The 26,988-nt window shown below is 34.1% G+C and overlaps 1 protein-coding gene across 2 annotated transcripts in view; it reads right to left on the bottom strand.

Annotated features, from left to right (window-relative positions):
* Positions 1 to 26,988, bottom strand: part of LOC114244516 (carboxyl-terminal PDZ ligand of neuronal nitric oxide synthase protein) — a 175,708-nt gene that overhangs the window by 93,254 nt on the left and 55,466 nt on the right. For both annotated transcript variants that reach the window (XM_028176358.2, XM_028176359.2), the window contains exon 2: positions 24,018 to 24,292. In XM_028176358.2, coding sequence (XP_028032159.2) covers positions 24,018 to 24,224 — 207 coding nt within the window. In that variant the 5' untranslated portion in view covers positions 24,225 to 24,292. The remainder of the gene's footprint in view (positions 1 to 24,017; positions 24,293 to 26,988) is intronic.

The raw sequence follows: 26,988 nt of genomic DNA, 5'->3' as shown, positions 1-26,988 counted from the left end.
CCGCCTCTCCTATCAACACGATCATTCCGAATCAAATCGAAACCAGGAAGAGGATAACTAGTGGAAAGAAGATGAGGCTTTAGCCAGCTCTCGGATATCAGCACAGCATGAACGTCAGTATTATCAAAACTTTCCAGAATTTCACTATAATGACTGGGCACACTTTGCGCATTAATGTGACATAAATTTAGTAGGCCCGAATTTTTGCTAAAACATCGTCGTACACAGTCACCAAGAGTACCAGTTACTGAACAAAAACTATCCTCATTTAACGAAGAAACAGGAGAAAGAGATTCATTGGCAGAAAGATAAAGGTCGTCACATGAATTACTCATAAATTAATCAATGCAATACAAATACAATGCACAATTTAAATATATATACTATTATCCTATATAGAAAACAAATTTTATAAAAGTTATTGATAACTTAAAGCAAATGCAATGAGTTCAAAAACAAAAAACAAAAAGCTGATATCTCTGCACCACCCGCCAGCCAATACACACCGTATACATAATAAAAATAACAATACAGATTATTTTCAGCACACAAAATCAAAACAAAAAAAAAAAAATTATAACAAACTATAACAACAATGATATGTACAAAATAAAGCAAGAAAATATTAGAATAAAAAAAAAAAACAAAAGAAAACTTAGAACTTTGAGTAAAATGGAATGCAAATTAAGTTACATTAATATTTACTCTGTGATTCACTAAGCTGCATCAATGTCAATTTGACAGACTAGGTGTCAGACGCCAATCTGACGACATGATCAGACGTCAGTGCTTAGCTATGCATTATTACAAAAATGATGTTGTTATTAAAAATAGTAGTTTATATATAATATTAATAACAATAACAATAATGATGATTATAAATTAAAACACTAAGTACACAACCAATGCACCGCAAATCAGTGATTACATTAATTATTAATTTGCATATGATTGAAAACTAAAAACAAACTGTATGGTGGGTAATTATTATTAATCTATGGTTTCCATCTAGTTGATTGGTAGTGCATCACAATCCCTTCTTCGATCTTTCTATCCAGTAATTAGTTTCGCTGTATTTTTTTTTTTCTTTATTAATGTACAAAACAAAAATTACAACCATAGAAATTATAAGTTTAAATATTGAATATACCAATCTGGATAATATTAATAACAATCTATTCTTACAGCGCGTCAAATGTAAATATTAAAATAAATAGTATGTAAAAAGTTAATTAATGTCACATTTTCCATGATCATTCGGATGATACATGAAATTTCTTCCACGGTAATTTGTGAGGCCTATGACATGTTCTTGTTCAAACGAGGTTTGAGGAGAGTCCTCTGTAGTAAGCAGCAGTTTGGCTGTGCCTCTGGGATTGCTAATCGAGAACCCTCGATCATGAATAGCAATTTAATATTATGCTATTTAGTTTCAACAATGTAATATTACACCAAATTAAAAACGTTTTAAATTTGTTCTTTATTTAGAACACTTTTAACTTTAGTAAGCATTACCATTACCAAAACTTAAAAATAAATCCTTAACTTATAATATCCTTAGTTAATAACCGTTCATTATTTCATAAAATATGTCTTTAATGTCTTTAAACACAAAACAGTGAACAAAAGTACAATATTTTAAGAAGGCTACGCTATAACGAACCTTAACTTTTATCTTATTCCCCAAATAACATTGTACATACTTATAACCTAAAGTGGAGATATCAAAATGATCTTCTAGTCTGTTTATGAATTATAATCGTTAAATATAAAATTTTCGTTGAAAATGTTCGTTCGTAGGCAGCGGCTTGGCTCTGCCCCTGGAATTGCTGAAGTCCATGGGCGACGGTAACCACTCACCATCAGGTGGGCCGTATGCTCGTCTGCCTAAAAGGGCAATAAAATAAAAACTATACGCAATACTCATCCTCTTGTTAAACATCAAAGTGCACTATTCATCAGACCCCATGCTGTCAAATTAAATGTCAGCTTGACATTCTATAACTACTTGAAAAGACATAGAAAAACTTTATTGAACATTATTTTACTCGTAATACGATATTGAGTTGAATTATTTTTTTTTTTTCTTATCTAAGTGGACGAGCTCCCAGCCCACCTGGTTTTAAGTGGTTACTGGAGCCCATAGACATTCACAACGTAAATGCGCCACCCACCTTGAGATACAAGTTCTAAGGTCTCAAGTATAGTTACAATTTGAGTTTAGAAACATTTGGTACTGCTTTAATAAGCTGCATGAATAGTTTGACTTACTGAATGTCAAACGTAAATACGTTACAATAATTTATCTTAACTACGTGAATGTTAATTTATTTTTAACACATTAAAGGAACTTATACGAAATTTACTACCCACCACTAACGCCATTTTGATTTTATAGACATATTGAATAAGAGATAATACTATTTCTACCACACGTAATTCTAAGGTATTATTTGTCACTTGTTCGGCATTTAAATATTGTGCCAAATATCGTCTAATTGTCCATATTATCTCGACTAAGACGAAATTGTCGGGAATAATAGAAAGAAAATATATAAACACGATATTCAAACGCACATTAAAACTCTTTTTCCGCGTAAATCGAAGAAAATACTTTATTGAATAACGTTCGAAAATAAAATAATAGTGTTTATTGAACAAATGATATTCATGAATGAGTGTTCGCAAATTGTATACGTTTTAGCGCCGTCAACGCAAAAACATCCTTCCGATGCCGGATTACGCATGGCCGAGACGTTCTCTGCATATCGAGTAACTACAATGCGAGTCGTGGAGTCGGCACTTGCCTACATGGTAGGGATGTCGAATAGCGGAAGCAACACAAAAAAAAATATTTTAAAATTTGATTGGTATTCAATTTTTTATTGTGGTTACTTATCTGCTATTTGCAAATACAACGTGGGTGGCGCATTTACGTCGTAGATGTCTATGGCCTACAGTAACCACTTAACACCAGGTGGGCTGTGAGTTCGTCCACCCATCAAAGCAATAAATAAAAAAAACAATTATAATGATGCTGGTAGATATTTGGAAGTATTAGTCCATTTAAGCTAAGAGTATCAAAGTTAGTATGATTTTTTTTTCGATCAGGCAATATACGAGTAGTATACACCCATTTCTTAAAAACTACACTTTTTCAACGTATTTTATAATAGAATACTTTACTACATATATTTATTAACTCATTTCCTTGTATTTCTGTTCGGCTAGAAGTTCATAATTTATTCTAAGGTAACTTTAAAGGTAAAGTGACTTCAATTTGGAATATAACTCAGAATCAATAGCGAAAAAAAGAAGTTTTGTATATTTATTTTAAAAACTATAAATAAAAATGTATTTTATGAATTTAAATTTAATAAAGTTTTCTGACTCGACGTTGATAAATTTGAAGGTGTGCATACTTTTACGACTTCGGAAAAGCATATCTAACTCGCGTCGTCCATCTTTACGAGAGCTCTTTTGAAGCCAACCTAAAGAAATTCGCACGCTTCAATGCACTATAGCATATTTCCAGAATTTCCGTATAGAGTATTCTATGTACTAGTAAGATTTAGAGTTACGTGAATATTAATAGTCGAGGCAATGATTTATAATAAAAAGTTAAATCAGTAAAAAATTATATCCCTAGGAAATAGTACTCTTTGATATAAGGTGCTTACGTCCTTTTGTGTTTTACTAATAACGTGAATGCAAAATTCAACGATGATTAATACGGGAAAGCGTAGCTAACAAACAAACAAACAATCTCATTCTGAATTTATGAAATTAATAAAGAATGGATACATAGTTTTAAATGGTTTTAGTCTAATGAAGTTTCTAAAGTTCGCTTCATTGAGATTTGATTATGATGGCTTAACGGTCGACTTAGTCGTCCTTTCAATAATGTACAAGCGTGAGTTAGCATTCATTGAATTTTTTAAGGGATCGTAATTTTTTCCTATGTTGCTGCCTATTTTTGCCACATCACGTTTCAGTCTGAAAACCGGGTTGGCCATTGGAATTGTAATTTCGACTTCATGTGTCAAAGCCCTCCTTACAATATGGAGACACTCATGCTTGTGGTATCTATTGCGTCTACAACTCGTCTGCCCAGACTCTTATTTCAAACTAATCATTAATTAACTAATACAGGTGGTAGAACCTCTTGTGAGTCCGCACGGGTAGGTACCACAACCCTACCTATTTCTGCCGTGAAGCAGTAACGCGTTTTGGTTTGAAGGGCGGGGCGGCCGTTGTAACTATACTGAGACCTTAGAACTTATATCTCAAGGTGGGTGGCGCATTTACGTTGTAGATATCTATGGGCCCCAGTAACCACTTAACACCCATCTGGTGTTACTGAATAGTCACCACCACCACCATAGAAAAAAAAATACGAATTCCGACTACGAATTAAATTGAAACTCCGTTCAATAATAGTCTTTTAAATATTATCAGAGGCTGGTGCGAGAATTTCGCATTTCAAATACTAGTTGGCAACATTCAATGGATGTCTGTTTTCGATTAGAAACATTCCTTCGTAACTAGGACGTCACAAATAGGTTTTGAACTGAGGTATTCGAGAATACGTATATGTTTGCATTTTGACAATAACCAAATATATTGAAGTTCCATTGAATTCTGTCCGTTCGATTGGTTCACCAGCTCTTTTCGAATACATTACTAATTCTATGTATTTATAGTACTAAACTAGCGACCCGCCCTCGCTTCGCTTCGGAAACATTAAAACACACATGAAACCAAAAAAATAAATAAAAAAAAGTAGCCTATGTTCATCAGGGACAATGTCGGCTTCTAATGGAAAAAGAATTTTTCAAATCTGTCCAGTAGTTTCGGAGCCTATTCGAAACAAACAAACAAACAAATCTTTCCTCTTTATAATATTAGTATAGATAACACCAAATACTTTTTTCGAGCATAATACGGCATTTTGTTTTTTATTGCATTAGTCGTAGAGTAGTGGTTCAGAGTTCGCCTGTTTTTGAGTGGTTACCACCTTATGTCATCGACCGGCAAAGTTTCAAGTGCATGGTTGTGCAACAGTTATCTCAGTAGCCAAACGCAAACGTATGAAAGCTTCGCAGCAGACATAGGTGTGTCAGTGTAATTTGTAGTCGCAATTCGGATTTTCCCGTATTTAATTCAGTCTGATTGGGAATCCGAGGAAAAGCATCGAACTCAACATTCAGCCTTTGGACACGGACGCACGAGTTCACTTAAACAAGTTTCACACATGGTCAGTTCAGGCAAACATGGCGGATTGAAAAACGCCCGTACGCCATCGATCAGATTAAAAACGATCTGAAAAACAAACATTTTTCAATACAATTCTGTTGCACTCTAATATTTAATCTCTCTGTTTGTTTAATAGGAATGTGTGAGAATATACCTATATATAAATAATATAACTAGACCTCCATGTATAATATACCTATATAATATTGTATGATTTTATTTACATCAAAATGCAGTTTATCTTAATAAAACTATAGCACAAATTGAGTTGCTCTTATAAAGAGAAACAACATTTAAAGCTATTGCTTCACCACTTTTTTTATATTTGTTATATTTTACAATTCAAAAAATGTTTTTATATTTCTTATGTCTAATATTCAAATTTTCATTTATGTCATCTTTATAACAAATTAACCTCTTTCGTAATTCGTATAGAGGTTACATATAATAATACTTTTTTAAACTATGAATACTGTTTTATTATAAATGCATAGAAAACAATTTCAAATACACAATAACGTTTAGGCAATTAGGCAAAACAAAACACAATTTATCGCTATAGTTAATTCTGCTCGTGACTTAATTGAGCATAAAAAGGTGAGGGCCGATCTCTGCTTTATTCGTGGTAAAATTACGAATTGAATCAGGGTCCCTCTGCGGTTATGTAAAACCTAAAGGGATTACCATAATTCACGATGGTTACCTGTTTAAACATACTAACCGCGTTTAGGTCAGCATAAGTCTATTAATGTTGAAATTCGATATTAAATGGGAAAGGTTACAATTAAACACCCGAAAATACGTAACACTACGTGCCACTGATGTTAATATTTCAATAAACATCTTCGTTTAATATGGGCTGTCTAAAAATGTCTATAAATGGGGTGTTATCATCATCATCATCTCAGCCTGTCTACTGCCCACTGCTGAACATGGGCCTCTCCAACTGATGTCCAGTGTTAGATTTATTAAAAAAAAAACGGATTTCTTAGAAGCTCGCAACACAACAAATTAGTGAGCCAATTTATTATTGCTATACTCTTAAGGTGGCTAAGCCAAAGTGAGTATTGGGATTCTTGGGGTCAATGTTTCGGGTGAAGTGCCTTGTTGAAATTATTTAAAAAGTAAAACTAATATGATTTCTAAAATGTTCAAGGTTCTTAACAGATTAAAAAAACACCTAGGGGAAGCGATACTTCACGCCTGGACAAAGACTTTCGTTTGACAAAGCAAAGAGCCAGCCTCGTGTTGAGTATTGCTCCGATCTCTGATACGGGACTTCCAAGTACCAGCTACTTCCACTTGACTATATACAGCTGAGGGCCGGTTGGATTGTCGATAGGCATGGTATCACGGATGTTTGGAGCCTCTGGGTCTATTTTGGATCACTGTGTGTTTTCTGCTATATATTCTATGATGAATTTGATGAGAAATTATTCAAGACGATCCCATAGACATGGAGACGCTATGTTCATACACACTACCCGACTTTGGAATGATATTACTTCTAAGATGTTTCCTGGGGGCTATGACATATGTTACTACTATAAACCAAGTTTAATGAGTCCAGAGGGTCAGACAATGCTACTAGTTTGAAAACAGCTAAATTCAACCTGTACTATTAAGCGTTTGACGTAATTGTTTCATTATCTTTCAAGACTAACAAAACCCAAGAGTCGTGACAGTCTTTATTGGCGTGCAGGAAATTACATTTGACCGATTCACTTTTTGCTCAGCAAAACTTGAAGCTGCACTCGAAGCTAAATACGAAAGAATTTAAAAGGAACTCATAAATCAGATGTTGAACCTTGACCCTAAAGCTAGGTTATGTCTATGGGCTCCAGTAACCACTTAACACCAGGCTGGCTGTGAGCTCGTCCCCCCATCCAAGCAATAAATAAAAAAATATTAATCCATATATGTAAGATTGTAAGATTGCATGATTGTAAGATTCGCAAATGATCTAATATTTACATCGCATCAACAATAAAAACTATCATCTGCTGTACGCAACATCACACCCTCCCCTAGTTTCGAAGAAAATTTATAGCTAAGAATATAAATGCATCGATTCTTTGTCGACACACCTGTACTTGAGGCACACATCGATAAGCAATATAAAACATATTCAAGCAACATCGATATTGAATCACGACTTGTATTTCCTGTACTTGTACTTGTACTGGATATGTTTCTATCAAGCCGATTTATTGTCTATGGGAATAGAATTACTATTATTTCATCTCTGCGTTGCGATGGGCTCTTCTCGTTAATGTAATCAATTTTATTTACATCTTAGCATAAAACGAATTTGAATTAATTATGTCTCAGCTTAATAAATTATTGATATAATATAAATATGTACTTATTTTTTACATTTTAAGAAAAATGTTAGGAATCGAAGTACACAACATTCGATTTATATGAAAAATTTTGACTCACTGACAGAAAGGTCTCTCAAAAATTGGTTTCTTTTTGTTTTTTATTGCCAAGATTAATGAATAAGCTCACAATCCAACTGCTGTTAAGTCCAATTCCCGTGAACATCAGCAACATACATGCCGCCACCCACCTCGAGACATGAGTCCTAAGTCTCAGTTTTAACAGTACAATGACTGCCCTACTCTTCAAACTGAATTACTGCTTCACGACAGAAATAGTCAGGATAGCGGTTCCTACCCCTGTGGGTTCACCAAGCGCCCTACCACCAGCAATTACGAAAATTATAATTTTGCTGGTTTGATTTTTATTTCACGACGTTATTATTCCTTCACCGTGGAAGAGATTCGTGAACTTTTGCTAGGCGCGTATTTCTTAAGAAAAATTGGTACCTGCCTTCGGGATTCGAACATCGGTACAGTTGCATCGCTCAATACGACCGAGCCGACCGAGGGGTCTTATTCTTTATACCACGACGACTTCAAAAGTATGTATGTACACTGAGAAATGTATTTTTATTTCTTCTTGTGCGAGAAGCACTATCGAGTGGAAAATCTTTAGGCTTGCTCATAGTAGCTCAAAAGTTGAACCCACATGTAATTCTTTGCTAAAATAATGAGATCCAAAATCCAATATAGGTCCACTTATACCCTAAGAAATTATCGTCGGCATTAGAGTAGATATTTGTGGAGAAAACTTTTACTTTTGACTTATTAACCTAAAACTCCCTCTGACAACAAAACAAGATAAAATGAGTTTACTTTTTAATTTTAACTTATTTCTTAGTAGAGATCCAGTAGTTAATGTTTATAGTGAAAAAAATATGCATACAGTAACAAAAAATATGCACATAGTAATAAAAAAGCTTAAAAGTTTCATAGCCCAGCAACTAACAAATGTAAAGGTTAAAATAGGGTAGGTAGGTAAAAGTAGGATTTGTAAGCAAGTATTAGTGGAAAATTTGTAAGTAGTCTTAAGTTACATTTAGAATAATAAGTAGTAAGTATTTTAAAATAAAAAATAATTATCAACAACAACATAAATCACTGTTACGACTTCAGTTGTGTAAATATTTATTAATATTACACTAAAATACTAAAAATTAACTCATTCTCGATTCACGAAATTCCTTTAAAGTCAGTAATAGATGAAAACACAGAAATCAGCCAGAGGGCTTCATTAAGAACATGTTTCCTTTACGATTCTGTATTGAGAATGTTTTCTAAGAAGACAGAAGTGTACCTAAAATTTCTGTCAAAGTTCGAAATCTTTGAGAACGAGTACTGAATGTTGGTAAAATAAATGAACACTGCGAGCTGTTATTACTGTTTGTGAAAATATATTATATATAAATAAATATATAACGGATATTTATACTAAACCTTGTCTTAATTTTATTACAAGAAAAACATTTTTTTTATTTTATTATATTAGCCATTAATAAAACTGCGGTATACCAGTGAGCTATTAAATTAGAATTTGAAACATTCAATTAGACAAGCTAAAGTCATGTATGTTCAACATTGTGGCTCTAAGCCAAAAAATTTAAGGATTATTCAAACTTATCTATGTCTGAAACTTTAAGAATATTATTAAGTGAGCGTCCATCCATTCCTCGTGGCCATTTAAACTAAAACCTGCTACATATACTCGGTATGTATACCGAAAGATTTTGAGTATACTGGACAAGTCGAGGCCTCTAGGCAATTATTACAACAAGATTTAGTAACTCGATTGTACTAGTAGGCCAACCTTGGGATACGCAGTAGCAGCAAAATGATTTACTTAATACAAAAAGCCTTAAGTTAGGACAAGTTATAAAATCTTTGACGGCCTGTGTAATTGGCCATGACGGTATTGTTCGGCGAAAACTTTACTGCTTTTGTATCTTCCCTTAAAACTTTCGAGGTGACTTTCTCAATTTAATAATCTTAGAAGATATGTTTTTCATTTTATTAAACAGTTAAAGTTTTCGGAAAAAATCTTCTCTAAGTTCAGGTATATTTTATATTCATTAATTATTTATATAAAGATTAATTTAATGTACTTTTTTTTAAATCTCTTAAGAATCATAAGCTCCGGTTTCAAGGACCGTTTTTATATAATACAAAAAAGATTTAGAATTATTTTTTCAATATATATGGCGAATTCACTTTTTGATGTCTATAGTTCTATTTAACCACTTAATAACATACTAGATGATGACCGAGCTTTGCTCGGTTTTTTTTTGATAACGCCATCTTGTTGTTTCTTTAAAGCGGTTAGTTGCCCTCAATTAAGAAAAGTAGTATTATTATTCGCCAATAGATGTCGGGAAGAGCTGATTATTGAATACATGTATGATTATTGAATACGTATATGAAACACGAATAAAACAACATTGTCTGAAAATAAATCGTATCTAGATCGATTTATCGCCCCGAAATTCCCTGTATACTAAATTTTATGAAAAATCGTTGGAGCCGTTTCCTAGATTCAGATTATATACATATTTTATATATTAATATACAAGAATTGCTCGTTTAAAGTTATAAGATATCCCGTTAGCTCCTTCTTTAAGGGCGAAACGTATGTAAAACTCGTAAAAATCTTTACAACATTCAAATTATACGTATTAACTTAACATGAGTCACTTCAAACCTTTATTAAAATAACGAAGTGACTACAACACACTGTGATCGAATGAGAAGAAATATGCTTCATTCATTGTTCCACTTCAAAATCGATTCCAATTAGCTTATCTCATGCTAAGACTCATTTACGTTCGAGACATTAATACGGACTCGAACGGGCCAACCTCGTAACGATGTGAAACAATGTAGAAAACGATCAATCGTAAACTATGTAGTGTGTAGTCGTAAAGTCTGATTAAATTCATAACTACTAGTTTTGGTCAAAAAGTTTAAAACTACCCCTAACAATTGAAATTAAACCGAGACGAACCGAAACATATTCGGTCAAAACAAGCATAGATAGTTTTTTTTTTGTATTGCTTAGATGGGTGGACGAGCTCACAGCCCACCTGCTGTTAAGTGGTTACTCGAGCCCATAGACATCTACGACGTAAATGCGCCACCTACTTGAGATATAAGTTCTAAGGTCTTAAATGAAGTTACAACGGCTGCCCCACCCTTCAAACCGAAACGCATACTGCTCCTCGGTAGAAATAGAATATAATTAGTAATTGAATTGAAAGGTATGAATTTGTCCACGATTCCAATTTATTTTTAACTATTCAACTCGGGGAATACAACCATCTCCTACGCAATTAATGTAAAGGGTAAATAAGCAACCGGTGCTGACGTCGAGACCGCTGTGAATTATGAGTCTAACATTAACGAATAATAGAATTATTTACAAGTAATCTGAGCACTTGGTCTCTCTCAAACCAAAATCTGTTATGTGCAAAAACTCTATTTTGAATTAACGAGTAAAAACATTTTCATATAAAATTTTATATGAAGGTGAATTTTTAAGAACTATGTCAAATGAAAGCTATAGATAAATATTAAAGTTATAGACACATAACGGTTTTTTAGACGGGAGATAGGGCTGTGAACTATACGAAAAGGTCGAAAAGTAAAATTCTCAAAAAGTGCACATAGCAGATTTTGGTTTGACCACGACGACTTGTCGATATATAATATAATTCCACAAACAAACTTCATCCCAACATTCGGGAATGTTATATATACATGTCGATGAATCATTACGAAGATTAAGTTTTAAATTATGTAGCATTGACGTGTTTCGATCATTTGTCTATACAAATGTCAGAAGAGATTAAGATGTGAAGAAGAGCCTATCACTTCGGCAATATTTCTTGTCAAAATGATAAGAAATGTCAAATTCTTATTTGTATTTTAACCACGGAATGATTTCGGTTCGTTGACATCAGAATTCAATTACTTAAAGGATACGCAAGTTATTTAAACATGAGAATTCTATAAGCATTTTCAAATTGTTTTACATCAATGGCTTTGTATATATTTTACAAATATACACCGCATTTCGGTTTTATTTACCTTTGTAAATAATAAGGTAGATCTATTTATTGTACGCAAATAAGCGCTGAATTACTTAACAAACACAATCACGTTGCAAAAATAGAGTTCCAAAATTGAAACACTATAATTTAAATACAGGGAATTTCGCAATATTTTGGAGAGCCACCGTGTTTTTAATGAAAAGCAAACAGTGGGTTTTATTTTGTCTGACTTGATTAATTGCTTCATAGAATGTTTTTCACCCTTAATATATTATATGTTTTATGAATCCTCCACATCTTCCTTGAAATAATAAAAAAAAAATTAAGCGTAATTTTTTATTTAAATAATTAATTTAACTAACTAATTAATTATTGCAAAAAAAGAGCAATGATCTCAAGGCATATATCTGGTATAAAATGTTTACGGAAATCCATAGATGCACGTGAATGCCAAGCTTCGATAAATGAGTTCTTAATTATATTGCATAACTGGTTCATGGCAAAATTAATCAGAATGTTGCTACCTATCCATGCGAACTTCATGGTAAATGCCGGCTACGGCAAGTACAACTTTCGCGTTTTGATTTTTATAACACGACATTATTCCTTCATCCTGAAAATTATTTATGAATACTTGTGCCGTACCTATGCATATATTTAATTTTAAAAATGATACCTGCCTGCCTTTTGGAACACATTGGCAAAGGAAAATTAATTGACAAGAGTAAGCCGGGCTTTCTCCTTTAGGCTACGACGGCTTCAAAATGTAATCATAGTGACTTAGAAACTTATATAGAAGTTATCTACAATTCTGCTACATCTTCAACATCTCATACGCTACTTGATATTGATAAATTTATAAACTACCTCTATATAAAGTGGGACAGAAACAGTCAAACAAAAATTTAAATCTGTACCAGCGAAAAAAGTCAATCCGAACTCGCTCAACATGCAAATACAAGTCGAGCTAACAATTCTGATTTGTTTGCGCATCCCATACATGGAAAAGTTTACCTACGCAGTTCTGAGTTCACGCAAAATGAATATGGTACAAGGGATTTATTTACATGGAAACCGATGAATCAAATTTTAATAACCAATTTCGTATTCTGGAAATGCAAAATTTATTGTCATAAAATTGTCAATTTTGAAACCCAGTGAAACTTTAGTAGCTTAATTGCTGATCTTAATAAACATTTTCATGCAATAATTATATTTAAGTAGCATTAAAACTATGTAGCACTCAAATAACTTACTTTAAAAAGCTCCATAAAATTCTATTTCTATTTTCACTAAACAAAATTTCTTCACAATTAAATTCACTCCAACGAATATTCGAGTAAATGCTATGTACCTAAATCTCCCGACGCGGTATTTAAATAAGCCATGGCTTCCCAACGTAAAGCAACTCGATGGAGCATTAACAGAATTTGTGGACCGTAAAGAAATCAATTGTAAAACCGATTTGAACAGGGGAAGAACATTCTATCGGCATGGCGGCAGGCTTAGTTTACGAATCGCCGAGTCTGCTTCACGCTACCTGATTATTAAAACTCCATCGGAGTAAGTAGTGAGACTTCGATCATACGATTCGATTGTAAGTCTGATGGTAAAAAAAATGTAGTCGACATTATGCTCGAGATCTTATACATCTTTATATATGAGCTTAGTTTTTATTATACTAGTTCTAAGTCTTTAGATGCTAAGCTTATAAGCTTATAAATACAACTGCCTCATCATATTGTACAATATATAATTTAGCGCTGTAAAGTTAACAATTCAATCAACACACAAACAGAATTTACATTACATTATAAAATCTCATCAATTTTATAAAATATCATCAATTTTATAAATTAAGATATCCAAAATACTAAATATTATTATTATAGTATCGTATTAGTATTACTTAATAAATATTATTACTAAGTACTCTAGTTTACAGCGCTCGGCTTATTATGAAACGGTTTAAGTATAAATCATGAAACTTTACTCTGGCCATATTACAGTCTTGAAACTAACTAGTATACTTATTACTTTGATCCAATGTATATTATTAGCTTTCCACGTTAAGACGCATTAAATTAATTATTTTTCAGTCCTTGAGACTCTTGCGTTATTGATTGTGTTCACAGAGATAAAGCAAATAGATACGTGTAATATTTTTCATGACCCAAGAAAAATGAATTATTGATGAAAAAACTATAATCTGTTTCAATTTTAGAGTGTTGTTTCAAGTGAACAAAAGCGTGTGCATGACGTGACGTAACTATATAGTTAATATATTAATACGTGAAGCAAAAACTTTGCATCCCTTTTTACGAAAATTGCGCGGACGGAGGAGTATGAAATTTTCTATACTTATAGAGAATATAGAGAAGAAGTGCACAACGCCAATATTTTTTTTAAAATAATGGATAAAAGATACATTAAATCAATAAAGAAAACATTACACACCCTACATACCATGTATTTCACGCACACACGCATACATAATATTTATTGTCAAACTTTTGTTCTTGACGTCTGTTGTCAAATTGAGATTAAATATTGTTTGTCTTTGTTAAAAAAAAATATAGTGTAGTCTTGGCGAAATTTGTGACTATAGAAGTATAAAATACAATCATAATAGTGTACAAACTTACAACTCCAATTAATTTTAGTCGAATTTCGACTACTGCGGGACCTGTAGTATAGTTAAATATATAATTTAAAAAAACACTATGGAAGTGGAATACATAGGGAAGTGAATATTAACGAATCAGGTTCTGTAAAGTATTTCGTTCTCGGTATAAAACGCAAAAGGAATCTTTTTCCTTTATCCTTTAATATTTAGAACGATCATAAAGTATTTCACAAACAATAAATGGTGTTCTCTGTCGATCAGTGTTACTTCTTTGCTCTAACAGATATTATCGAAAAGGCCGCGGTAAGTTTTTCACTTTGCACCGGCATAGTGCTCGGAAAGTCTCCTCTCCGGTAGTTTTTCACTTATCGCGGCTCTGGCAAAACTTTTATATTAGATGACGGCCGAAGTTTGCGTTCCGAATTGTTTCCACGGTAGATATTCTCTAAGTTGTCTTGTTTTCGATTTCAGTTCGGATATTTTTTTTAAATATCAAAGGTAGGGCCCATTTTAAAATTAAGCTTCATTTTAAATGTTAAAATTAAAGGTTTTGTGATAATTTATTTAGCAAACGTTTTCAATCGGTTTTACGAAGAAAGTTATTTTAAAATTTTCTTTTTTAGTTGAAGTTATACTTATTTAGGCGCGTTATGAAAAATTGATAAGAGTGAAATTTTACGATGCGCGCGCACCGTGACACAAAATTAACAGAATGAAGTTGCCCACTAAATCGCTTACTTACACTACGACCGACGTAACTTGGCGAGTCTGAATATAGCCGCAGGTGAACTTTCCGAACCGTACCGAGAATTACCGAATTTATACGATGTCAAGAAAAAGGATGTCCAATATGCGTGTTTGAGGATGTTGTTTAATCGTTTTTTTTTTTAAATTGATTAAAATTTAAATTAAAAAAAGAAACAAATTTATTAAAAGTAAAGTATAACTTCTTACGCGCGTACATAAGTACACGCACCCTTTTTTTCTACGGTCCTCCATCTTTTGTAGTAAATTAAATTAGCCCGAAAAGGTATGTAGTTTAATAAAGTATAACTTCTTACGCGCGTACATAATAAGTACACGCACCCTTTTTTTCAAAATTCCAGAATATTTCTTAATCAAAGCGTGCGATGTCAAATGTTAGTGCGATGTCAAAATTACGAATAAATGAGAACTGTTAAAAGTTCGAAAGCATGACTCAGTGCTGCGCGGTCCAATGATTTTTTATCTAAAAAACTTTAATGGACGAAACGATTAACAGTTAAAGTGAACTGAATGATAATCTCATTGTTCCGACTTCCGACATTGTCCGTACAGTATAGATACCAGATAAACACGGCGGTATCTGTTATTAATTTTGTGCAATTTATTTATAATACATAATAAAATATTACTACGAGTAATATTACTATATGAAAAAATTAAATAGGTATTTATATATTGCAGAACAAACGAGCTATTTAAATGCAATCTTTTTTCATGAGATCCATAATATCAAATCATCATTATTTGTATTTGTGTATCTATCTATATAAAATAAGTACAATACTGTTGTTAAATATGTTTTAGATACTTTATGAAAAAAAAATACAAAAAGATTATAAAACATGACTTAATTTTTACTCACCATAGACTCAGCTCTGGCTAAGTGTAAATTAAACAAAAACAACTAACGTTTTTTTATGTGATTTACGAGTAGAACTAATTAGTATCTACGAATAAAGAAAATAACTAGTATAGATAATATCTGAATAAACGGCAGAAATATGATATCAGAATTTACCTATCACGCCTACGTGCTATGAAATACTTGGTATAGAACAAAATTACACCTCACAAGTGTGTCGCCGATTGGAATGATTCTACAGTAACAAAAACTAGACTAAGAAAAAACTGAGGCTAGACTTACTCTAGATCAACAAATCCTCAAAGGGTTGACTGCTAGCCTCAGTTATGGAGTGGCTCTTAAATAAATAGATATATCTACCCTCACACTAATAATTATATTTATAAAATAGTACCAAAACTATTTTACAATTTTTTATTTATTTTACTGCTTAGATGAGTGGACGAGCTCACAGCCCACCTGATGTTAAGTGGTTACTGGAGCCCATAGACATCTACAACGTAAATGCGCCACCCACCTTGAGATATAAGTTGTAAGGTCTCAAGTATAGTTACAACGGCTGCCCCACCCTTCAAACCGAAACGCATTACTGCTTCACGGCAGAAATAGGCAGGGTGGTGGTACCTACCCGTGCGGACTCACAATAGGTCCTACCACCAGTAAAAATATGATAAGAAAATAGAATATCAGAAACCTATATCCATTTAATATACTAAAACTCTAAATATATTACTATTATTATAACCTGACTACAATACATTATAATTGCAAAAGGTAATTTGGTTGTTATGATTTCACGTCGCATCTATCCCGCCGACAACACAACACAAGTTATTAGAGCCACAGAAAAAGGAAATAGGGTTCCTATCGTCGACACAAAAAGTAATATTATCCAAAGATATCTTTTTGTACATTACTAGGTAATGGGAGCGAAACCGCTTGTAAGAGCTAGTTCAGTAACTTTTAAAAATGAATTTTAATCAATAATTTAATCCTATGTACTTGTTATTATCCTGTTATTTGATAAAGTGACGCCGTTAAGTGAATGAAACCCGGTAGGCTTGGTATCAAGATTAATTATTTCGAAGAATGAAATATGAAGAATTTTCATCAACACGGCTTCATGAAACGTTACGAAACAAATTTATTGGATTGACGTGCTTAAATACTTGTAATCATAATGAGAGGCAGTTCGTTTTCTGTTTGTAGAATTAAATAAAAAAAAATAAAAAACTTATATCAATTTGAATAATATCGGAATAAAAAAAAACATTACCATTAAACAAGTTGTAGGTTAAATAAATTATTGCCATACTCGATACTGCTAGTCCCTAGTCGTCAATAGTAGCTTTTTTCCCTACCTAATTGTTGGTAGCCTAAGTGATTATTCCAACTACACACGGATCGGACATTTTTAAACCTGTCTCTTCCGCGAACCAATCTCATATTTCAAATCCGATGGTAGAACGTCAGGTTCTTGAAGCAGACGTCGCCGATCGTGTCGTGTGTCTACCCAATCAGCTAATTGTTTCACATCAGGTGATCAGTGAGTGTGATCAATCATCTACATCTATAAAAAGTCAAACACAAGCCAAATGCTTTCTGTACTGAACTTAGAAGACATTCTAAACATAACACAAAACTTTAATCCAATGACCTAGAAATAATATTACTAATCCACACATTGAAATGCTTAAATTAAATGAACAAGTAGTAATAAATAAAGTAAAAGTAGTAAGTAATAAACACATTATCATACGTAAAAGTATGATAATGTGCGATTATACCTTAAAACAAGTTAGTCCGAGAAAATCTATTTACTGCACTGTAATCTTAAAGCCATAAAAAGGTACAAATTTTATTTTACAAATAAACGGCCATGCAAAGAATTCAATGTTCCATGTTTTTTGTTGTATACAAGTATTTTAAAATTTTCGTACTGGGCTATATCCACTCTATTCCACTATCCACATATCGCGCGTGATCAGCGCTGTCCATCATGGCCGACAAATTGCCTCATCTGTCCGGGATTTCGAGACTCGACGACTGACGCCGGTTCCCACAGACCGTAAATCCTTTAATGCAATTATCGAACGCTGCGGTCGTGGAAGGCTTTTCAAACTCACATAGAACTTTTGTCAAGTATACTTTACTAAATTGCTTGTTCGTATCTCTGAATTAGCTTTATGCTTAGATGCTTTTTCACTACATTCAATTAAATGGCAATCATTTTTAATATATTTATTCCCAAAATACAAACATTTGTTATTAATCACTAGGAATAAAAAAAATTAAACACGAATGTGAACACAATTATTAAGATAAGCTCCTTATGGTATTTTCTTGAGAGATCACTAAATAATGTCATTGTTCAACGGTAAGTATTTTAAGTAAGTCACCCAAAAGATTAGTTCGGCAATTATTAGAACCATACAAAAAAATACGACGTATTTAAAATACCTGAAAATTTTCACTGACTGTGAACTAAGCACAAACACTTTTAAATTACGCGTCACGTTTGATGTAATTTATGTAAGAGACCCAAGAAGGGTATTTGTATCTGATTCTGGTAGCAACATGTTTATAATCCACCAGAGAATACTCTGGGTTATCTCTAATGACTCCCTAAGCGTAGTCTTCTATAGATAACATTTTGAATAATTCACAATTGAATAAATTTTAATTAAAAAAATTAGGCAAAAGAGTGGCAATTACCCGTACGGGCCTACAATATGCTCAAGAATGCTGTTTGGTGGTCGCACTACGCTAGCATAAGTCTCGAAAAATACTTCTGCCTATCGTTCTGTGGAACTTTGGTCACCGATCCTATTCTAGGTCAATACAATTATGTGAACTCCTATAATTGTTTGAAGTTTTTAAAATTTACGGAACTATTGTTACTTATTTTGGAATGAAATAAAAACCACCCCCTGAATACTAATGCCAACGAATTTATAAGATTTAACGAAATTCAAAAACAAGAAAGCAAGTTTATTCCTTGTATTTACTCTACACGAGGCCATTGATAAAAAAAAACCTAGCTTTAAGAGAGAAAGTGGTTGATTGGTATCTGAGTACGATATGGAATCCTCTAATCGAAAATTTGAAAAGACTACTCAAATAAATTACTATACTTCAATATATTGTTAGTTTTCTCTGTGTGCAAAAGAAACATAAATGTCAATGATAAGTGGGCCACGAAATCTATAAGCTATTCGAAGCTTCAGAAATAACCAACGCGAAATTAAATCGTGAATGCTAATTCAATTAAATAAAAACAATTAAGTGAGATAAATGAATATTCGTTGCCGAGTCTCCGCTTCTTGTAAACATTCGTAAGCCACTAAGCGTGGTTGCAGAGTGGCTGAGTAATATGGCGAGATTTCGGGATGGCGCGGAACTTGTAAGCGCTATTCTATGAAAAGGCTCTTTGTGCCCTCTTATTGTATGTCCGCACTTGAATGAAGACTTCACGGTGCCGTGGACCTCTTTACGGAGGACCATTTTATTTTTACTAACACTCTCATGCTGCGGCAGCCATTATGTTACCGGTTCAAATAAAATCTAAATTTGTAGTTGTTAAATAAAAAAGCACTAGATGATGACCGAGCTTTACTGGTTTTTTTTTTTTTTGATAAAGCCATCTTGTTGTGTCTTTAAAGCGGTTAATTGCCCTCAATTAAGAAAAATAGTATTATTATTCGCCAATACACGTCGGGAAAAGTTGATTATTGAAAACACGAAGAAAACAACATTTTCTGAAAATAAATCGTAGCTAGATCGATTTATCGCCCCTGAAATCCCCTATATACTAAATTTTATGAAAATAGTTGGAGCCGTTTCCGAGATTTAGATTATATATATATATATATATTATTAAACAAGAATTCCTCGTTTAAAGGTATAAAATACGCAGTAAGGTAAGAACCTTTTTCGTTCTTTTAATTCAAAATCGACTTATAAAACAGGTTATAATATGTTTCGATGCGATTCACCGCTTTTAAGCCTGCTTCCCTTGTTATTTTACTGTCCATACCGCGACTTTGCCAACATTGAGTATTAAAATTGTTTGCATAATAATTAACTATAAATGCAACTTAAACAAGAGTACAATAAATTAACTTTTATATAATGTAGATACTATAGTGTTCACAACAAACTAACAAGAATAACGATAAATCAACTTTTATATAAATACATATTTTATTCACAATAAATTAACAAAAGTCTTGTTTACAATGAATCGTTGGTCTAATCTAAAAGAAAATTTGTGAAAATTATTGAATAACCATCAAACTTAAGTAAAGAAACCAATTACTTACAGCCTGGTAAGCCACACCCTGACTAGAGTTTCATAGAACACACCTAACTTACAATTTTCATCTATGTAACTTTGTCAATAATTGTCGATAATGTCTACAAGTAAAATTACTGTGTCATACGGACAATAAAGTAATTAGTTTGGCTTCTGGATACCAAAAACTCAAGAAATCCATATTTTTTTAAATATCTTTTCTCAATACGTGATACAACCTCCCACCAAAAAAGGTACCGTAACATTATAGTTTGTTAAAAAAAAAACACACACTTTTCACGTCAATGTTTGGTGCTAGAGTTCTCTATCTCGTTCTTCAATCGGTTCGTCATTGCTGAGGATCGTGACTCCGTCCGATTGCTCATCATACGAGACTTCTTGTCGAACCGTTCGTTTCGATCGAGTAGAGGGAACTCGCTCTCGCCCCCGTCAACTGACTGCCGGAGTCCCGCAAGGCTCCGCGCTCTCCCCGTTATTATTTAGTTTGTATATCAATGATATACCCCAGTCTCCGGAGATCCATCTAGCGCTCTTTGCCGATGACACGGCTATCTACTACTCGTGTAGGAAGATGTCGTTGCTGCATCGGCGTCTCCAGATCGCAGTAGCCACCATGGGACAGTGGTTCCGGAAGTGCCGCATCGACATCTACCCCACGAAAAGCACAGCGGTGCTCTTCAAAAGGAGTCGCCCTCCGAATACCACTTCGAGCATCCCACCCCCTAATAGGCGCGCAAACGCCTCCGCCGTTAGCCCCATCACTCTCTTTGGTCAGCCTATACCGTGGGCCTTGAAGGTCAAATACTTAGGCGTCACTCTCGACAGAGAGATGACATTCCGTCCCCACATTAAAACGGTACGCGATCGTGCCGCTTTTATACTAGGACGACTCTACCCTATACTTTGTAGACGAAGCAAACTGTCCCTCCGCAACAAGGTAACTAACTCTCTACAAAACTTACATACGTCCCGTCATGACGTATGCAAGCGTAGTGTTCGCTCACGCGGCCCGCACCCACTTGAAATCCCTTCAGGTTATTCAATCCGATTCTGCAGGATAGCCGTCGGAGCATCATGGTTCCTGAGGAAGTGGATCTCCACGATGACCTGGGGCTCGACTCCGTTAGTAAGCATCTACAGTCAGCATCGCTGCGCAACTTTGAGAAGGCGGCACGACATGAGAATCCTCTTGTCGTGACCGCTGGAAACTACATACCCGTAAATTTTGCAGAGCACTGCACTTGCTAGGGTCAGTGTTAGCAACTCTCCGGTTTGAGCCCCGTGAGCTCACCTACAAACGTTAGGGCGAAGCTGAAATAGCCTCTCAAGATTATCAGCATAGGTAGGAAAAAAAAACCCTCCGATTCCGTCAACTAGCTGTCTCCATCGATCCCGTTCTGTAGCTTGGTGGAGTGCGTCGTTGACAGGTATTTTCAGTTCATTATTATTATTCATTAGCTAGAGTTCTAAGAGATTGATATCAACTTGTTTTTCTTCAAAGTTCATCTTTATATGTATATGTACATATGTATGTATATAAATACAGATTAGGTCTGCCCTTTGCCGTGATCTCAAACGTGATCTTATGTATAACTTATGAGTGATTTAACACAGAAACTTTATTGAGAAGCTTTGGCAGTTTCCAGTGTGCTTAAACTATATTCCCTTTTACTACTATTTATCTGATCTCTCTATTTGTTATTATCCTGTTGTGTTCAAAAGAAGAACGCAGACGTAATTAAGAGAAATTAAATCTTAAATTAAGATACTTAAATCTATCTTAAACTAAGTCTTAAATTACGGCATAATTAATAAAAACTGCTTGAGTCTTTACATAAATAAACAAGAGAGCAATAGATATGAATAAAAAAGGAAGAAAAAAAAAACATATATTAGATATAAAAATTGATCTACCTTTTGAAATTTGAATAAAATGTCTGGTATTTGATCTCTAGAGAGATTCTCTCACAGAGTGATGAAAACATAGACCCTACGAATATATGAAGCCACGCTTAGGGAGCCGGTCCGTCCGAATGTTTATTGACACCTGTTCAGACAAACAGGTTTTAGACACAGCGTCTATGAAATGAAACAAATTTACGTTTCACTCTCTTTTAACGTTCATAATGATATGTTATAACATAGTTATTAGACTGCTAATACTTCGATATGTTCTCTGTTATATTGATTTTAACATAAAATACAACTAGTCAGATTTGTTTTATAGATTCTGTGTCATGAAATTTAGCAACAATAAATGTTGTAAGTCATTAATGAAGTTTTTTTTGGGAATTTTTGGGAATTTTTAAGCTGGTATAATCAGGTATGTGTGTGTGACTGTTTTGAGGTTGGTCATTTTCAAACTATAAAGCTCGAAACTCCACAGATTTACTTCTGATTAAAAATAAATAAAGGACTTTTGAGTTGCCAAACGAAAGGAAGATCTTCCACCGAGCGAGCAAATGTTGTTGTTCGGAACTTGTATATATGCAAGCTTGTCTTGAAAATGTCGTAAGCGTGATTCAGGCATCTGTCAAATATCTTGCCTTGTACTATGGCTACCCGCCACAAGCTTTTAAATTGAAATGAATAAATTTTCCTGATTTTTAAACACAACAGATAGTTTTTACTAGAAATACGACAAGATAAAATATTCATCCTAAGAGGGAACAAGACGTCGAGTTTTAGTTTATAATTCAATTCCGAACTCGAATAATAAAAGACAAGAAGTCGAAAGGGTAGTAATTCAATTTAGGATTGTTTTATTTACTTCGGAATGACTTTTGGATTACTTACAGCAGCGGCTCCGTTTCAGAGTTATCGAATCGTGTTTTGTTTTAACGTAAACAAAACTTCTGTATTCAGGAAAAGCTTCCAGGAAAGCGATCTTTTTAGTTGTTTCGAGATTGCATTGATAATGTTGAGCTTCGATAGGTATTTGAATATAAATAAATACAGAATTATTTTTAATTGCTGCATTACAGGGCCTACTTGGTAATAAGCCTGTAGACGTCACAACGTAAATGCTCTCCTCATAAACAATATGAAATCGAAGTCTGAAGTATTTTATATTGCATCACGGCAGTTCCACACATCAAACTGTAATACATATTCATACGGGGCAGAAATAAGCAATTCGCCAAATACCGGAATGAGATTTAAGAATATAAATGATAAACAAATTTACATGTCGATTTCTTTTCAATCGTGTTTTCAAACGTGTACTGTTAAATCTATATATATAAAAATGAATTGCTGTTCGTTAGTCTGGCTAAAACTCGAGAACGGCTGGACCGATTTGGCTAATTTTGGTCTTGAATCATTTGTGGAAGTCCAGAGAAGGTTTAAAAGATAAATAAAAATAACAATTTTGTTTTTTCTTTGATGTGTCCCGTCGTACGGATTACTTTTGTTTGGTGTATTATATACAAACGTTTAGGTCTTTTATTTATCGATTGAGGTACTACGAAGTCTGCCGGGTCAGCTAGTATACCATAATAATAACCGATAATAATATTGAGAGGATTTTGAAAACGTCCACTATAAAGGGGACCAGTGAGGCAACTTATAAAACATATTTCGAGATCTTTAATCCAAATGATCGTTTCTTTGCGTTTATTAAAATAGAAGTTGTCTCTATAGAAAATCGTTCAACCCTAAAATATTTTGAAGAGGAAAAGAGCTTTGTCATTGTCGTAATAAAGTTTCACTTCTCCTTAGAGATGCTGTAACAAAGGGGCTACATCGTCTTAACAATTTAACGTACCTTAGCTTGAAAGGCGATCCCGTAATCGAAAGCCTCATCCGAATGCAAAGGGATCCTCGTATCGAACTCATCGTTCGGCACCAAATTGTATTCCTTCGTCGATGTCATTTTCTTGCGCCACTTTAAAAGCCTCATCGGCACGCGTTTCCAGGTCCTCGCCTTCAGGATCACGCGCACGTAACGAGTCTTGCCGTCTCGTCTAAACATCGAGGCTCATTATCGAAAGGCCGGGGTTCAAACGAAACTCTCTTCTAACTTCGAACGCTTATTGACACCTGTAAACAAACAAATAAACTCGTTAAACTTTCTGATCCCCATTAGATATATTAAGCCTTCGTCAAACAGAACGCGTACTTAGCACCGCGTACTTAACGTCGCGCTCTTTTATAATGTCACACAAATTGACTGGATGAGCCCAACGCTCCTGGACGCAACGCATTCGCCAAATCATAGTGCCTTTCGATAGCAGTGTGAAAATTTTAAAGTATTAAGATGTCGAGTTATTCAGATGTGGCATTGTATAAGCAAGGGTATTTTCTAACTATTTCTGTAAATTTTTCGGGCATTATCTATACAGATCTATACAGATTCTGTATCGGACGCTAAAATAAAATTTGTAAAAAATTACAACGCCTGACGTCACAGCGTGCTAACGCCGCGACAGAGCGTTGCGTACTTATAGCGCTGGGGCTCTGTTTGACGGTATGTTACCATAGTAGTACAACACATCTCGGCGTCATAGCGCGCCGTCAGTTTAGCGCTCTGACGCGCGCTAATTACGCGTTCTGTTTGACGAAGCCCTTATACTTCTGTCTCAAGGTGTGTGGCGCATTTACGTTGTAAATGTCTATGGGTTCCAGTAACCACTTAACACCAGGAGGGATGTGAGCTCGTCCACATATCTAGGCAATAAAAAAAAACATATTTTTTTCAAATAGGAAGTTTATTTAGTATGTAGTTTGTACACTAGAACATTTGTTATTCCAATGTATCTAAGTTTTCAATTTCATTACTCAAGAAGGACAGCAGATTACTTTTATTACTTTTAATGTACCAATTACGTTACTTGCAAGCTACTTTACGAAGGAAACCACTATCAGTACATATTTAGTTTTCTGTTCAATTTGTTTATCAAATTATCACAGTACTACAATAAATATTTCGTTCGCATCTTACATTTTCGTAACATAGGTCCATAGCGACGCTTGAAAGGCAAACGTGACTAAGCAACAATGCGTGAACTTTACAGTAGACTAATTTAAAGTTGAAATACCTGAAAAAAAATCTATTTTAACGAATCTAGCTGTAGGATTGAAATGATTTTAATAGACCTAGAAATATATTGAAGTTATACTTCTTTAGGCGCGTTATGAAAAATTGATGAGAGTGAAATTTTACGATGCGCGCGCACAGTGACACAAAATTAACAGAATGAAGTTGCCCACTAAATCGCTTATTACAATACGACCGACGTCACTTGGCGAGTCTGAATAGGTGCAGGTGAAGCAGGTGAACTTTCTGAACCGTACCGAGAATTACCGAATTTATACGATGTCAAGAAAAGGGATGTCCAATATGCGGGTTGAGGATGTTGTTTAATCGATTTTTTTTCAAATTGATTAATATTGAAATAGAAAAAAAAAGAAATAAATTTAATAAAAATAAAGTATAGCTTCTTACGCGCGTACATAAGTACACACACCCTTTTTTTTATTGCCCATGTAGGCAGACGAGCATACGGCCCACCTGATGGTGAGTGGTTACCGTCGCCCATGGACTTCGACTTCAGCAATGCCAGGGACAGAGCCAAGCCGTTGCCTACCGATATTGCCTATCATTTATGTACAAAGCAGTTATTGTCGCTTAGTCACGTTTGCATTTCAAGCGTCGATATATACCGATGTTACGAAAATGTAAGATACGAACGAAATATTTATTGTAGTACTGTGATAATTTGATTGATAAACAAATTGAACAGAAACCTAAATATGTACTGATAGTGGTTTCCTTGGTAAAGTAGCTTGCAAGTAACGTAAGAGAGAGAGAGAGAGAGAGAGTATTCTTTATTGTACACCAAAAAACAAATAAACAGTGCGATAAATTAAAAACAAAAAAAGTACAATTGGCGGTCTTATCGCTAAGAGCGATCTCTTCCAGACAACCATCAGGTGGACAAGAATCATTTGGAAACGAACTACGCGCGGTGTACCATTCCAGTGAAATACATATATGTACGTACACATACATATCTCCAAGTAATTGGTACATTAAAAGTCATAAAAGTAATCTGCTGTCCTTCTTGAGTAATGAAGTTGAAAACTTAGATACGTTGGAATAACAAATGCTCTAACGTACAAACTACATACTAAATAAACTTCGTATTTGAAAAAAATATCTTATAGGGATCGCTCACAATAAGATCGACCGTATATTAAAACAACTATGAAAACTTTAATGAAATAAAATAATCGAATTGGTTATTATATTGAAAATGACGGAAATCACTTAACTATGGAGCCAATTTTCAATCAAAGTCAAGTTCCCTTCAAGGGCGTTGTTCATAAAATGGCAATAAGCCAATTACGAATCCTTTGTATACAGAGCATAGCAACACGTACGCTTAATATGAGAATGGTATGACCAAACTTTTTTTGTCCCATGAAAAGATTTCGAAGCACGAACCACAATAAAACAACAATGGTGATTTCGGCGAAAAGTCGGCTGTAGGTTATTTAACGTTACGCCGAATCACGACGCATGTAGCCCTAAATATAATTTTTTAATGCTTGACTTTGATTTTTAGCTGTAGATTTAAAATTTAGTTTACAGATTAAACACGTTCCGTAACTTGAGATTTACCGACGAAATGCACCGCATGTGTATTATTTGTAAATAAAGAATCGTGCAAAAGTAAATAAAAAACGTGTGGCACTCGGGAACTGCCGCGGTAAAGCTATTTATTGCATAGCAT

The sequence above is a fragment of the Bombyx mandarina genome, chromosome 01 (genome assembly GCF_030267445.1).
Source record: "Bombyx mandarina strain Sakado chromosome 01, ASM3026744v2".
In the NCBI taxonomy this organism is placed as follows: domain Eukaryota; kingdom Metazoa; phylum Arthropoda; class Insecta; order Lepidoptera; family Bombycidae; genus Bombyx; species Bombyx mandarina.
The sequence above is the reverse complement of the archived record's forward strand: the minus strand, read 5'-3'. Positions and strand labels throughout refer to the sequence as shown.